We start from the raw sequence: 16,367 nt of genomic DNA, 5'->3' as shown, positions 1-16,367 counted from the left end.
TGCCTAATCCCATGAGTTAACCGGAGTTGATACTAATGTTAATAGCTAATGCTTAAGTGAGATGTTATCAAAACCTTTTTAAATTTCAAGAATGTAGGAAGCTAATGTTCCTTCTAGCAAAGACGTCTATGACACTAGAATATTATATTAATGGATAATAGGTAGTGGATAATTGAGGTAGCACAGAACAGGATACTGGTAATTGATTGAATCTGTCAAAGTTTATCAGGCACAGAAAATGAGTGGTTGAACAGAAAAACTTGTGAATTCTTAAACATATCATTCATGTTTTTCTTGTCCATAATGCTGTGATTTTAACTAACTCATCTTTGGAATTGTACCTCAAGTAGCACTGACACTATTGGTCTTCGAGCCTTGCCACCAGACTCTGGGGCTTTCCTTTGGGTCTTTTTAAATCTGTGGTGGCTAACTATCATTCAAACATTGAACACCATTCCCTTGGTAAGAAATTAAAGTAAATGATCTGCAGTTGAAAGCTTGCAGGTGGGATTGACACCATATTCATTGAATTGTTTTTGAAAAACCACATTGGCTATTGGTTTGATTTTTGTTATGTTTAGTACAGAGATGAATGGCAATTTTGTGAATTGAGACATTAAACTAACCTTCTGCCTATAAGGCTGAAAACATGACATGGTAATCCCCTCATTTGTTTGCTGTGGAGATCAGGCCTAAAGGATAATTTGTTTTTCTGTGTTGAGTGATAAGATAACTAAAAATATGTCTACTTTTGTTTAACTGAAATGAAGAAGAATTGGAACGACTGCAGTTTAAATACTTTATTTTCTTGTTAGTTTGTTTTGTATTCTGTTGAAATTTTGGTTCTTATAACTTTACTAGAATGCATGTATGAATAGCATTCCTCAATTTGTTAGTTCAAAACCATCTTGAGTGTGAAAATGCAATTTGTGATATGTAATTACATTGAACACAGATGGCTAATTGTGCAATTTTTAAAATTTCATCAGAACCAGTTGACCATATGCAACAATGCTTTGGAAAGTTCGGAGGAACTACTAGATTATGCAAATCGGACATTAAGTACCAATGACCCTGAAGCTTTTACTAAGGTATGATTTTTGGCTTTGCATGGAAGCGTTCTTTTTTTTTTAAGGATGAAACATTTGAGATTGGTAGAAATGACCAACAAGATATTGCAAAATCATGTAAGAACTTAAGATAATGTAATTTATTTTACAAGTACACCTCCATTAAGATGCGCCTGATCAATTTCCATCTTATCCATTTGAATGGTCATAGCTGTTTAGTTCAGTGTTGGGGCTAACTTGCTGTACTGTGGGGAGTGCAGTTCTTGCACTGTTCTAATTTTAGGTGAATTTGGAAAATTACTTACACACTTAATGGTAAGGTCCTAGGGAGTGTTGCTAAACAAAGAAACCTTGGAATGCAGGTTCATAGCTCCTTGAAAGTAGAGTCGCAGGTAGATAGGATAGTGAAGAAGGCATTTGGTATGCTTTCCTTTATTAGTCAGAGTAGTGAGTAAAGGAATTGGGAGGTCTTGTTGCAGCAGTACAGGCATTGGTTAGGCCACTTTTGGAATATTGCGTGCAAATCTGATCTTCCTATCAGAAGGATGTTGTGAAACTTGAAAGGATTCAGAAATGATTTACAAGGATGTTGCCAGGATTGGAGGATTCAGCTATAGAGCGAAGTTGAATAGGCTGGGGATGTTTTCCCTGGAGCGCAGGATGCTGAGGGATGACCTTTTAAAGGCTTAGAAAATCATGAGGGGCACGGATAAGATAAATAGACCGGAACTCTGTTCCCTGGGGTGGGGAGCCCAGAACTAGAGGGCATAGGTTTAAGGTGAGAAGAGAAAGGTATAGAAAAGATCTAAGGGGCAACTTTTTTACTCAGATGGCTGGTACTTGTATGGAATGAGCTGCCAGAGGAAGTGGTGGTGTCTAATACAATTGCAACATTTAATAGGCATCTGGATGGGTATATGAATAGGAAGGGTTTGGAGGGATATAGGCCGGGTACTGGCAAGTGGGACTAGATTAGGTTGGGATATCTGGTCAGCATGGACAAGTTGGACTGAAGGGTCTGTTTCCGTGCTGTACAGTTCTATGACTGTAGAGACTTAAGGCTGTATTTCTCTGTAAGCTGAGGGGGAAAGAGCTTCACTAGGAAGTACTCCTGCTAATCATTAATTGCAAGCAAAATGCTGGAATATGTTCCCAAGTTCTGAATAATGCAAGGCTCATCTACAGCATGTGGTCATGAATGTAAAATGCAGCTCCTATGTTATTACATATAGAGACATTGGTTCAAAGGAATATGTATGTTTGAATATTTCACATTTGCCCATGAAATAATGGTTGATCTTTTGAATAAATTCTGGGATGTTGGCAAATGTTTCTTACCAGCTAAAGCTTAGCTGTACTGGCTTGATTGAGTAATCTTGATAAGCTTCTATGTGTACTTTTCTTTATAACTTCTGAGAATTGCTTCAAAAGGCAGACTTCAGTCTTCTCCTGTTTCTTATTTGACTTGCTTCCAATGAAGAAGTAAAGTACTTGGCCTAGGAATGCCCTGGACTAAAATCTGACAAGTTGCCTTAAAAAAAAGTCTTATGCTAACATACCATGGAGCTCCTCTGTCAGTTCACATATGAAGTAAGTCTACGAATGGAAGTTGGAGTTTGATCTAACAGAAAATTTGTGAAAGTAGAAATATTGGAATAAAATGGTTTTGTTAGAATGAGATTTAGAAAATTTAGGTTTATCATTGTATGAGGAGAAGCTGACGTTACCATTCATTGTTTCTGAGACATTTCTTTCTGGATTGCAGATGATAAATCACGTGCAGTAGGTCTTTGTGCATCTCCGTTGTACTGGAGGCATGGTTCTTGGGTCTGAGGGTATTAGAGACTTTCAGGCATGTATGATGTATTTACAATATCTCTCTGTATTCTCCTCCACTGAAGCGTTCAAGATGTTTATAACCAGGGAGAAAATGTAACTGGGTGACATTGTAACACAACTCTAAAGTGCCCATGGGTTCCTCATGGATTTTGTCTGTGGGAAACTAGATTAAATTTGAAGGTTAAAGTACACCTATGCTTCATGTTCAGTAGTTTGTTTTTGGAGATTAAAAAAACCCAATCTATTCATCACACTTTTACCAATTGGCAATCACATCAGCCTACAGGAGTTTACATAGAAATCCTTAGCTTCTGTGTCTAATTTGAAGATTAGATTACTTACAGTGTGGAAACAGGCCCTTTGGCCCAACAAGTCCACACCGCCCCGCCGAAGCGCAACCCACCCATACCCCTACATCTACCCCTTACCTAACACTATGGGCAATTCACCTGACCTGCACATCTTTGGACTGTGGAAGGAAACCGGAGCACCCGGAGGAAACCCATGCAGACACGGGGAGAATGTGCAAACTCCACACACAGAGTCGCCTGAGGCGGGAATTGAACCTGGGTCTCTGGCGCTGTGAGGCAGCAGTGCTAACCACTGTGCCACCGTGCCGCCCACTAAACATGACAGACAGAATTAGTTCAACCTTGGTCTCCTCATATTTAAATGGTTGTTAACAATTTGTATGATGTGTAGGCTCTTACTCCAAACTAGGAAATGTTTATCTTGCCATAGGTGTGGATTGCTTTGCAAGATCTCTATTATTTGTTATGTGGATATCTGTGGTTACACCCGCATTTATTGCCTACCTCTTTAATGTTAGGTTAGATTAGATTACTTACAGTGTGGAAACAGGCCCTTCTGCCCAACACGTCCACACCGACCCACCGAAGCGCACCCACCCAGACCCATTCCCCTATGTTTACCCCTGCACCTAACACTACAGGCAATTTAACATGACCAATTCACCTGACCTGCACACTTTTGGATTGTGGGAGGAAACCGGAGCACCTGGAAGAAACCCACGCAGACACTGGGAGAATGTGCAAACTCCACACAGTCAGTCGCCTGAGGCAGCAATTGAACCCGGGTCTCTGGTGCTGTGAGGCAGCAGTGCTAACCACTGTGCCACCGTGCCGCCCATGTTTTAGAGCAGATTGATGGTAAGGTACTTATTTGAATCACTGCACATTTCTCTTGTGGTGTAAGTGCATCTACAAGTGCTGTCAGGAAGGGCATACTTGCAATTTGAGCCAGAAATAGTGAAGGATTTGAGATATAGTTCTAAGTCAGGGTGGTGTGTTTTGGAGAGAAAATAGAATGTTATTCGCTTATCTGCTTGACTTGTCCTTTTGAGGTGGCAGATGTCACAGGTTTTAAAGATACAGTCAAAGGAACTCCCTACATTAACTATTTTAAGACATCATTCCCATCATATGCATACCTCTCACAAGGCCAACATTTATTTACCATCCCTAGCTACCCTTGAAGATAGTAGTCAACTGCTGTCTTGAGTTGTTGTAGTCCCTGTGAAGATTCGAGCATAAACCCATTTGATGTTTGCCTAAGCCAGGATTGTGTTGTACTTCAGAAGGAACTTGAAAATAAGTGTTACCATTCATCTGCAGTTTTGTGCTTTGTGAAATTGTAAATTTGATATTTGCTGTTGAAGATCCCTTCAAAGTTTCTACAGTGTTTATTGCAGTCATACTATACAATTGGTTCTTGTTTTTTGGACTGCACCCAGCCAGGATCTTGTATGCAGATGCACATGCTATCAGTTGCATTTTGTTTGCACTGGTGTCATGGTGAAACAAACTTCTGCTTTTTATGGGGAAAAATATATTTTGAATATAATGCCAGTGTATGTTAATTGAGTGTTTTTTGCATTAAAACTCCACTCTATAGTCTTGCATTTAATTTAAGGTATCGCTCTAATGCCATAGTGAGGAAGTGTTGCACTGTTTCAGGATTAGGTTTTTTAAGCATTCAAACAGAGGTCCTGTCTGTTCTTCCAGACGAATATGAAAGATCTTTGAGATACTGTTCAAATATTGTTACAAAGAAATCATATGCATCCGGCTCCAAAATGATTAAATAATGAGGATCAGAAGGGCCGAACAAAATCCTCAAAACCTGATGATATAACTTTGTTCTTCCTCCTCCAATCTTGTAGTTTTTCCAAATGAATCTTCTCCCTCACTTCTGCAAGGATTCACTAAAATCTTCTGATTTTTGTTTGTGGGATTGTGCGCTGTTCAGTTTTGGCTACGATGTTTTTCTCTAGGTAAAATGATTAGCTTTTAATAATTTAGCTTCTCCCATTTGCCTTCATGTGCATATGCTGTTAAGATAATTAATCCAGTTTAATATCATTGCTTGATGGGGATCAATTGAATAAACAATAAGTTTATGTTCTAACTCTGGCACTACTTTTGTAAGAATTTGCCTGGAAAGATTGATAAAAGATTCCCCTTTTTTGGTTAAGTGTTGAACTTTATATAAATGTAGCGATGGGGAAGTAATCGAGAAAGGCCAACCTTAAGAGCATCCAAAGTCAATCAGTTGAGAAATGGTTAAGACATATGTGCGTACACAACAAAGACAAATGGGGGAGTTGGGAAGAAAGAATGTGATGAGTGGAGGGAAGAATTAGGAAAGCAGTTCAGTGGTTCAGTCCTAAGGATTTTCTCAGATACTACTTGTGCTAATTAGAATGCAGCTTCTTGATTTTTATTTGGATGCTTCCTCTTGTTTGCAAGAGGCGCAGGGTGACTGATTCGCACAAGTCTCTGATTTGTTAATCAGAAGTCACAGGTTACAGCAACTGCTGGAGGAAAAAGATGATCTGGTTTTCTTCAAGCTTTCAGGGGTATTTATTGCAGCAAACAGTTCCTAAACTTGCAGAGATCTGATGACTTCTCATCTATCACGTTTGGAGACTAAGCTATTCGGCTCCCTGGGAACCAGTCACATAATTATTGGCAGGCAGAAGGCCATAGTCATTGCTAGTTCACAGACCAATCAGCTACTTATTGCTGGCTGAATGTCCGTTTGTGCATAGCCCTTGGCTCCAGCAAAAACTCCACGACTTAGCGTCACAGGAATGTACAGCACGGAAACAGACCCCTCAGTCCAATTCATCCATGCCAACCAGATATCCCAACCCAAGCTAGTCCCACCTGCCAGCACCCGGCTCATATCTCTGCAATTCCTTCCTATTCATGTACCCATCCATATGCCCTTTAAATGTTTCACTTGAACGAGCCTCCACCACTTCCTCTGGCAGCCCATTCCACACATGCACCACCCTAAGCCTATGTCCTCAAGTTCTGGAGTCCACCACCCCAGGGAAGAGACTTTGTCTATTTATCCTCTCCATGCTCCTCAAGATTTAATAAACCTCCATAAGGTCACCCCTCAGCCTCCAACGCTCCAGGGAATTCAGCCCCAGCCTATTCAACCTCTTCCTATAGCTCAAATCCTCCAACCCTGGCAACATCCTTGTAAATCTTTTCTGAACCCTTTCAAGTTTCACAACATCCTTCCAATAGGAAAGAGAACAGAATTGCATGCAGTATTCCAAAAGTGGTCTAACCAATGTCCTGTACAGCCACAGCATGACTACAACCCAACTTCTGTACTCAATATATTTCCTCAGTGAGAGTAACAGAAATTAACTTTTGATGACTTTGACCCTTTCTGCATTTTAAAATCTACTCCCTTGATGTTCTAGAAATTGCTGAGCAGCATATTATTTGCTGCTTGACACATTCACAAAACGTGCTGGAGATGCATAGGTTTAGTAAGAAAGAATACTGCTGTGTCCTTGGATGTGGGATTCAGAATCACTTCTAACATTTGTAAATACATGCTGAGAGTAACTTCAACACAAATTAGTATATGCTGTCATTTTGTTGTTTTAAAAAATGCTTTTTGGAATGAAAAGAACTGGATTATGCAACTACAGACACAACTGTGTAATTGATGTGCAAGCAAAACTGGTAAGTCATAGATCCATCAGTCTTGAGGTCAACGGTTTAATTTCTTAGCTCTAAGTGCCCCTTGTGGGCTAATAGAGTACTGTGAAGTTGTGCTTGATTTGGTCGCATTTTGCACTAAAATCTTGAATTATCTAGTTATTCAAATTAAATGACATTTAATTCAGAGGAGTGGGCTGTGCTCCGTTATCTATTGAGAATGCATCTCTGCAGTAATGGATACATCAAAATTTTAATTATTCGCCGCACCCTGCCTTTCTGAAAGGTTGCTGTGCTATTTGAATAACTAGATAGTGTGTTATGCTTAAGCATGTATCTGATTATTTTGGCTACTGCAGCGCTAACCCACTAACTGCTGCAGCAAAGATGGGATTCTGTAATCTGGTAAATAAAAGTAGATCACAGTACCCTTGACTTTTTTTCTTTAAAATGCAATGTCTTGGTTTTCTTGAAAAAGTTTATAGATTTCTCGTGTACTTTCACCTCTTTCACCTTCAGCATGATGTTTCAGTCAACTTGCATGAGCGGGACTAACATCCTCTTTTCCTCTTCCTCTTTCACTCCAAGGCTGCCAAGCAGATCAAGGATAGGTAAAAAAATTTATTTATCTTTGGCACTTGTTGAATGTTGAACATCTATAATATCTATGAGAACTTCTTATTTAATCTCAGGATTAAGTGAATATAAGGGAAGAATAGAGTTCCTTTTTTTTTCTCATAGTACAGAAATGAAGCTCATCTTCACCAGAGCAGGGTAAGAAAAGTGGTACACTTAATTTTTATTTCCCAATTAATGTATTTGTGTGAATGATAATGAATTTCTGCTCGGAGTCGGCCCCTAGTTGTAAACTACTCAGTTGAGAAATTGTTTGCCATATAGTCAGTAACATGGGTCTGAGCCTCAATGTTGTGACGCAACGTGTTATGTTTACATTTGTTTTTGTAGGGGCAAGCTGCTGGGTGAGGGTCATTTTAGTTAGAGGTTTAGTGTCAGTAAGTCCCATGTATTTTCCCACTCTTCATTGATTTGGGTTAACATGAAATGCTTATTTGTGCCTATCCCAAACGTCATCCATAGTATTCAAAATCAAAAGCTGGTACAGCCTGGGCTTGGTTCCACTCATGAAGCCTGTCTTATGCTTGCGCCAGCTAACAGACAACCGATCAATGCTCTGAAACTTGTTTCAACTTTGCTGCAATTTAGAACATTTATTGAATGGTGTAGCAAAGAATAATTTGTTTCAAAATCAGGAATAAGAGGGTGAGAGTTGAGGTTGCTAAAAACATTAATTTTAAACCCTATTTAAAACACTTGATGTGGCATTATTCTGAGCTGCCCACCATGTTTTCCAATTAATTAACCCATATGTTTTCCCTTAAACTGGCAGCCTTCAACTGATGTTTTTATGCACATATCTTTTATATGTATTTAAATGGGCACATCATTAATTGCATCTAAGTTCTTCCTACTTTGTGTTTTACTTGCATCAGCACCTATGAGTACCTTAGATCAGTCAGTGCTGGGTCCACTTTGGTTGTCATTTATATAAACAATCTGGATGAGACATTCGGAACCATGGTCAGTAAATTTGCAGATGACACCAAAATTGGTGATACAGCCAACAGTAAAGCAGGTTATGCAAGGTTACAAAGGGATCTTGATCAATTGGGCCAATGGGATGAGGAATGGCAGATGGAGTTTAATTTGGGTCAATGTGAGGTACAAACAAGGGCAGGACTTAGTTAATGGTAGGGTCCTAGTAGTGTTCTCAATCACCAACCTAGGAGTTCAGTTGCATAGTTCTTTTGAAAGTTGCATCACATGAAGACAGAATGGTTAAGAATGAATTTAGCGTGCTTGCCTTCATTGTTCAGAGTTAAAAATCACAACACCAGGTTATAGCCCAACAGGTTTATTTGGAAGCAGTAGCTTTTGGAGCGCTGCTCCTTCATCAGGTGGTTGTGGAGTATAAGACCATAAGAGACAGAATTTATAACAAAAGATTGCAGTGTCATGCAACTGAAATGATATATTCAACAAACCTGGATTGTTGTTAAGTCTTTTATCTTTTTAGAATGGATTGCAGGTTTTGGTTCATTAATATGTAAATACCAGAACTTCTTTTAAGTTACCTTTTCGAGATTTTATAACAAATGATGTCGAGGTGCCAGTGTTGGACTGGAGTATGAAGTTAAAAATCACAAAGCACCAGGCTATAGTTCAACAGGTTTATTTGGAAGCACCTGATGAAGGAGTAGTAATTCCAAATAAACCTGTTGGACTATAACCTGGTGTTGTGATTTTTTATTTTATAACAAAAGGTGACATCTAGATCAGACAATGCATTAAAGGTGTAAGGCTAGGGTCTGTTTCCAAATCTTGAGTCAGACTGGTTCTATTTCCAAAGTAGAATTTACAAAGCATTACATGGATTGACTGCCTGCAGACTGTGCATTTTTTGAGCAAAATAGAATGTATCTGCAAATACAAATACACACATCTATGGGATGAATATGTGCAAGAGAGACTGGGAGTGAGTGTGTGCATGTGAGACTGTATGTTTGCATCTGTGAAAGCTTGATAAAGCATGTGTGAGAGTATGATGGAGTATAATCCTGTGAGAGGATGTATGCGTGTGTATGAGAGGGTGTATGTGTGAGAGTTTATACTGTAGTGGGGTCACCTGTAGTGTGACATGAACCCAAGGTCCCGGTTGAGGCCATCCTCATGGGTACCGAACTCGGCTATCAGCCTCTGCTCAGCCATTTTGTGTTGTTGCCCTATCCTGAAGTCTCCCTTGGAAGGTCATCCGAAGATCCGAGGCCGAATGACCCTGACCCTTGAAGTATTCCCCGACTGGGAGGGAATACTCCTGCCTGGTGATTGTTGTGTGGTGTCCATTGATCTGTTGTTGTAGCATCTGCAAGTTGGGACACACTTCAGCCGTCAGAGTCATTCAGCCTTGGATGACCATCCTCCAAGGCGGACTTCAGGATAAGCAATAACGCAAAGTGGCCAAGTAGAGGCTGATAGCCAATTTCGGTACCCATGAGGATGGCCTCAACTGGGATCTTGTGTTCATGTCACACTATAGGTGAATGCATTACACTGTGTACTCTCTCATGCGCACTCTTACATACACTCACACTCATGCAGACCCTCTCTCATACATACACCCCCCCAGTCACCCATGCGCACACCCTCTCGCAGGCTTATACCCCATCACACCCACACACGCTTTACCAAGCTTTCACACATACAAACACGCTCTCTCTCACTCACATGCACTCTCATATGCACGTGCGCGCACACAAGTCTGTGGGGTATATTTGTATTTGCAGAATTTTATTTGCAGATACATTCTATTTTGCTCAAAAAATGCACGATCTGCTGGCAATCAATGCAGGCAATCAATACACCTAATATTCTGTAAATTCCACTTTGGAAATAGAACCAACCTGACTCAAGATTGTGATACAGACAGACTCTGACCTCAGACCTTTACTGCATTGTCTGAGCTGAGATGTCACCTTTTGTTATAAAACCTTAAGTTATCTCGAGAAGGTGACTTAAGAAGTTCTGGGGTTTACACATTAATGAACCGAAACCTGCAATCCATTCTACAAGATAAAAGACTTAACAGCAATCCAGGTTTGTTCAGTATATCATTTCAGTTCAGAACTCTGTGATCTTTTGCTATAAATTCTGTCTCTTTTATAATCTTCTAGTCCACAATCACCTGATGAAGGAGCAGTACTCTGAAAGCTAGCGCTTCCAAATAAACCTGTTGGGCTATAACCTGGTGTTGTGTGATTGTTAACTTTTTCCACCCCAGTCCAACACTGGCTTCTCCACTTCATTGTTCAGATCATTGAGAATAGTTGGGCTGTCATGTTAAGATTGTACAGGACATTGGTGAGGCCACTTTTGGAGCACTGTGTACAGTTCTGGTCACCCTGCTATAGGAAGGATATTATTAAATTGGAAACAGTTCAGAAAAGATTTGCTGGAACTGGATGGTGAGAGTGATAATGAGCTGCTGGATAGGATGGAACTTTTTTCCCTGGCACCTGGGAGGTTGAGGTACGAGGTTTATAAGGATAGGCTGGGACTTTTTTCATTAGAGTAACTGAGGTTGAGGGATGATGATATAGAGGTTTATAAAATTATGGGAGCATAAATCAGGTGAATAGCAAAGGTCTTTTCCCAGAGGTGGTGGAGTTCAAAATTAGGGGGCATATTTTTAAGGTGAGAGAAGAAAGATTTAAAAGGGACCTGAAGAACAACATTTTCAGTGTGGTTTGCATGAACTGCTAGAGGAAGTGGTAAATGCAGGTACTGTTACAACATTGGAGACATTTGGACTGGTACATGAATAGGAACGGTTTAGAGGATGTGGGCCAAATGCAGGTAAATGGGTTTAGTTTGGTTTTGGAAACCTGGTTGGCATGGACTAGTTTGACTGAAGGGTCCGTTTTCATGCTGAATGTCTCTGACTCTGTCTGATTCTGGAGCCGTGTATTGCCATTTTATTGCAATTTGGAAAGTTCATTGGATTTGCAGTTTTGTCAGTCTGTAGTGTGTTCCAATAAAATCTAATCTGAGTACAGGTTCACAAATGTTTAAGTAGTTGGGGGGGGGGGGGGGGAGGTTGAGACAGCTGTAAACTGGATAATCCACATACAGTTTGTTGAAAATGAAATGTCGTTGGTTTAAAAAGAAAAGGTTTGCCGATTTCATTATGGCTTTTTTTTTCTGGAAAGAATACTCTAACTTGTCAGGTTTCATGTTGCTTTTGTAGGGTAACAATGGCTCCTGCATTTCGGTTATCTTTGAAACCAAAGATCAGTGACAACATGACACATTTAATGGTTGATTTCTTCCATGAAAAGCAGATGCTGAGATCACTGAAATTTTTACCAGGTAAGACTTTGATTTGTTGGTCTAGCCCCCATGTTTATGTTGATAACACCTGTGTAGTTTCATGCAGAGAATGGTGCATGATTGGAATGAGCTGCCTGAGGAAGTGGTGGAGACTGGATGGGTATATGAATAGGACTAGTTTAGTGGGATATGGGCCAAATGCTGGCAAATGGAGGTAAATTAATTTAGGCTGTCTGGTTGGCATGGATGAGTTGGACTGTAAGGTCTGTTTCCATGCTGTACATCCCTACGACTCTGATTCTAGTGCTTTTGCTGTATTCATGGAAAGCCACTAGCAGTTACATTCTTGTGATTTGGCCCCTTGTTTACCTGAACCAAACCATAGCTCAATAGTTGACCTTCAGATCTTCTGTCATTCTCTCAATTGTTCCATTGCAAGCCTTGCAATGAATGACAATCTAGATTGAAGTATAGTTCTTCCTTCTTCTCCTTCCTCCAGACAAATGTATCCATTCTCTATGGTAATTGGCAAACAACCTAAGAGAAAGTTGTCCTAGGTCAATAAAACATTTTTAACGCTATACATAATACATTTTTAATTCCATACCATTCCCATGCAGGCTTGTAGTTGAAATTGAAGACCGAAGTATAGGAACCTACTCTATACCCAGTTATTCTTTGGTTTCAAGTAAAGCTATCATGCTGAAATTTTAATTAAGCAGAAATCATTCTTGAATATAATATTTCCACAGATATTCAGTGACCGTTTCAAAGTGGAAAAAAATTTTTCCACTGTGTAATTGTGTTTTGAAATAGAAGAGGAGGCGGCGGCAATGGCCTTGTGGTATAATCAGTGAACTGTCAATCCAGAGACCCAGATAACATTCTGGGGATTGGGTTCGAATCCTGCCATGGCATGTTGGAATTTGAATTCAATAGATATCTAGAATTAAGAATCTAGTGATGACCATGAATCCATTATTGATTGTAGGAAAAACCCATCTGGTTCACAAATGTCCTTTCGGGAACAAAACAGGCCTCCTTAGCTGGTTTGCCCTTCGTGTGACTCCAGACCCACAGCAATGTGGTTGACTCTTAACTGCCCTCTGGGCAATTGGGGATGGGCAACATATGTTTGCCTAGCCAGCAGCACCCTCATCGTATGAATGGAAAAAAGACTATTGATGTTATTAAATGGATATTTTCGAACTCTCTGAACATTGCTTCATATAGCATTCTGTTTTTGGAGCATTGTTAACTAACATCAACCAATCCAACTTCAGATTTTAAGTATGGGAATGGTTGGCTTTAGCTGTTTAGCACACAGTGCTACACAGCTCAAGTGGAAGTAATCCCAACACTGCTTTAAAAAATTGTGCCCTTTATGAAATGTCTATTTTATCAGTCCAGTTGTTCGGTTAAGAACAAAAGGCTTCTTAATTCTGTAAATTGTACAATTAGATTTCTTTGGGTTTGTCCTGATGCAGTTTTACTAGTAAATTATACAGTTTACTCTTAATGTTGAATGAAGTGTCAGATGTATGATGTTAATGGGGCAAATTGCATGCATGTGCAAAATATTATTTGTTTTTCTCCTGCTTGCAAATATAAATGTTACATTCTGGTTACATATATCTGTTTCTCCATGAGGTGCAAGCTTTAAATAAATTTAAAGTGTATGGACATAATACAGAAAAATAATCAATTGATTTTTGCAACAATTGATTGGGCTGCACTCAAATGCAGTGGGGCTTATGTAGGACACTTACTGCAGACTTGATTGCACCACCTGTTTGTCTAGACTATATAATGATGCATTTAACAGACATCTGTTGCCCTTTCTGTAATGTCGCATCTTCCAGATTAAATGCATTCCCTAGGTGATTTTAATTCCCTGAGCCTAGTAAAGAAAAATTGTCAACAAACTTGAGCCATTGTTTACAGTACACTTAGTGTATGTTGATTATTTCCTATTCTAATCAAGCCCTGCTTAATGTTTGCTGGTCGCCCTGGCTCACTGTCCCCAAAAGGTAGTGTTCAAATTTTTTTTTAGTAATCTCTCACAGCCCTATAACATCTTCCCACCTGCTCTTCCAAATTCTCTTTCTCTACCTCTGGCTTTTGTGCAGTCCCTCAGTCCACATTCCTAACATGCCTTTAGTCAGTTGGCTGCTATACTTCTGATAAGAAAGTTGATGGCCTCGTGAAAATATCACTGAGCTGTTAATCCAGAGACCTTGGTAATGTTCTGTGGTCCTGGGTTTGAATCCCACCATGGCAGATGATGGCATTTGAATTCAATAAAAGCCAGGAATTAAAAGTCTAAAGACTGTGAATCATTATCAATTGTGGGAAAAACCCATCTTGTTCACTAATGTCCTTTAGGAAGGGAAGCTGCTAAGCTTACACGGTCTGGTCTACATGTGTCTTCAGACCCACAGGAATGTGGTTAAAAACCAGGTGATAGTCCAACAGGTTTATTTGGAAGCACTAGCTTTCAGAGTGTTGCTTCTTCAGGTGGTTGTGGAGGATAAGACCACCTGATGAAGGAGCAGCGCTCTGAAAGCTAGTGCTTCCAAATAAACCTGTTGGACTATAACCTGGTAATGTGATTTTTAACTGTACACCCCAGTCACCTCTGTACACCAGCATCTCCAAAACAGGAATGTGGTTGAATCTTAACTACCCTCTGGGCAATAAATACTGGCCTAGCCAGTGATGCCCTCATCCCATGAACAATTTTTAAAAAAATTCCTCAATGCTTTGTGCTGTACGGCTTCCAAGTTTTTAAGACCCTCTTTTGACCAACACTTTGATTCAGCATTTGCGAATCATAGAGTCCTACAGCATGCAGATAGGTCCTTAGCTCCAAACTGGTCCATGCCGAACAAAATGTCCATCAACGCTAATTCCATTTCCCAGGACCTCGCTCATATCCTTCTAAACCTTTCCCATCCATATGTGTCCAAATGCCTTTTAAGTGTTGTTAATGTACCCACCTCAACTACTTCCTCTGGCAACTCATTCCATATGCGTACCACCCTCTGTTTCGAAAAACGATTGCCCCTCAGGTTCCCTTTTATTCTTTCTCCATTAACCTTAAACTGATGCCTTCAAGTCCTTGATTCCCCAACCCTGAGAAAAAGATTGAGTGCATTCATCCTATTCATGCCTCTCATGATCTTATAAACTTCTATAAAACTCCCCCCTCAGTCTCCAAGCTCTAAAGAAAAAAAGTCCTACCTTGCCCGACCTCTCCCTGTAATAGAAACTGTTGAGCCCTCGCAACGTTGTTGTAAATTTCTTCTGCATTCTTTCCAGTCGGAAAGTGTATATAGTTTAATTACAATATTTGATTTTCTGAATCCTAGCAGGATGGTATCAGCTTGACTGCCTTTGAACTAGGGCAAACAGTAATATGACCAGGAGCAACTTGCCTTTCAAACCTATAGTTATGTAAGAAGAAGGGAGAAGCATCTTGTAGAAGGCACAATGCCTGTGATGTAGGTTGTGACTCAGAAATTTTCAGAAAGGCCATGTGTTTTGAGTAGTGCCTTCTGGACCTAGTGCCATGTGCTAACGTTGACATCAAATTCGCAGTGCATTTAACCCCATAGCCTTCATGACCCCAAGGGCTCCCCTGACCATCTATTCAGGGTCTGTTAACAGCCCACAAATGTATGAGACTACCAGCTTGTTTGCCAGTGATGACAGTTGGTTAGCTTCACCTGTGATATAGGCCAGAACAAACAGGTAGTTTGGTTTGCTTCTCTGACTGTTGCCTTGATGCTGCAAGACATTATCGTCAAGACCATAACAATTAGGAGCACGAATCTACTATTTGGCCCTCAAGCCTACTGTGCATTCAATAATATTGTGGATCTGACCATGGCCTCACCTCCACTTTCCTGTTATATGTCAACTCTATACCTCTTAACTCCTTATTCAAACATCTGTCTCAGACAGCATTGAACAAACTCAGTGAGCTAGTCTCTACTGTTGTCTTGGAGGCGAGAATTCTACAGACTAATAATTTCCTGAGGGGGAAGAGAAACCATCTCATCTCCATCTCAACCAGGAGACCCTTAAATTTTAAAATTCTGACCTCTAGTTCGAGACTCCTGAACAAAGGAAAACATCCTGTCAGCACCTGCCAAACCAAGTTCTTTTATTCTTGTATATTTCAATAAAATTCAACTGAACGCAAAAGGCAATTGTCATTCCCAAGATCAATCAAATTTTCATGAGCAGCAATATGTGCACCCACAAAATTACATATGAGTGTTTTAAGTTGTTGTCCCATGTCAGTTCAGATTTACTAAAAAACCTGAAAGCAAATTTAACGATGGCTTTAAAGAGACTAATCAATGGTTGACCTAACTTTGTTTGAATAAAATGCTTTGTTAACAGTTCAGCTGTCTTTACCAGTTGACCATAAGCCATAGCTTTGCTTTTACTGCCAGTCAGATCATTTTACTTGAATAGTTTCTTAGTGTGGCAGTCCAAGATTGCAGAGCATCCTTCAGCAACAGTCACTTTAGCTTCATCCTTGCCAGAATTGGGTCTG

The 16,367-nt window shown here is 40.0% G+C and overlaps 1 protein-coding gene across 7 annotated transcripts in view; it reads left to right on the top strand.

Moving 5' to 3' along the window:
* fsd1l (fibronectin type III and SPRY domain containing 1-like) overlaps positions 1 to 16,367 on the top strand; it is a 63,299-nt gene that overhangs the window by 18,356 nt on the left and 28,576 nt on the right. For 4 of the 7 annotated variants that reach the window (XM_072589916.1, XM_072589901.1, XM_072589891.1 and 1 more), the window contains 4 exons: positions 990 to 1,091; positions 7,484 to 7,506; positions 7,637 to 7,669; positions 11,718 to 11,839. In XM_072589916.1, the coding sequence (XP_072446017.1) occupies positions 990 to 1,091; positions 7,484 to 7,506; positions 7,637 to 7,669; positions 11,718 to 11,839 (280 nt within the window). The remainder of the gene's footprint in view (positions 1 to 989; positions 1,092 to 7,483; positions 7,507 to 7,636; positions 7,670 to 11,717; positions 11,840 to 16,367) is intronic. The other 3 variants (XM_072589937.1, XM_072589927.1, XM_072589907.1) reach the window with 1 other exon arrangement.

The sequence above is a fragment of the Chiloscyllium punctatum genome, chromosome 2 (genome assembly GCF_047496795.1).
Source record: "Chiloscyllium punctatum isolate Juve2018m chromosome 2, sChiPun1.3, whole genome shotgun sequence".
In the NCBI taxonomy this organism is placed as follows: Eukaryota; Metazoa; Chordata; class Chondrichthyes; order Orectolobiformes; family Hemiscylliidae; genus Chiloscyllium; species Chiloscyllium punctatum.
This window is presented reverse-complemented; position numbering and strand designations above follow the sequence as displayed.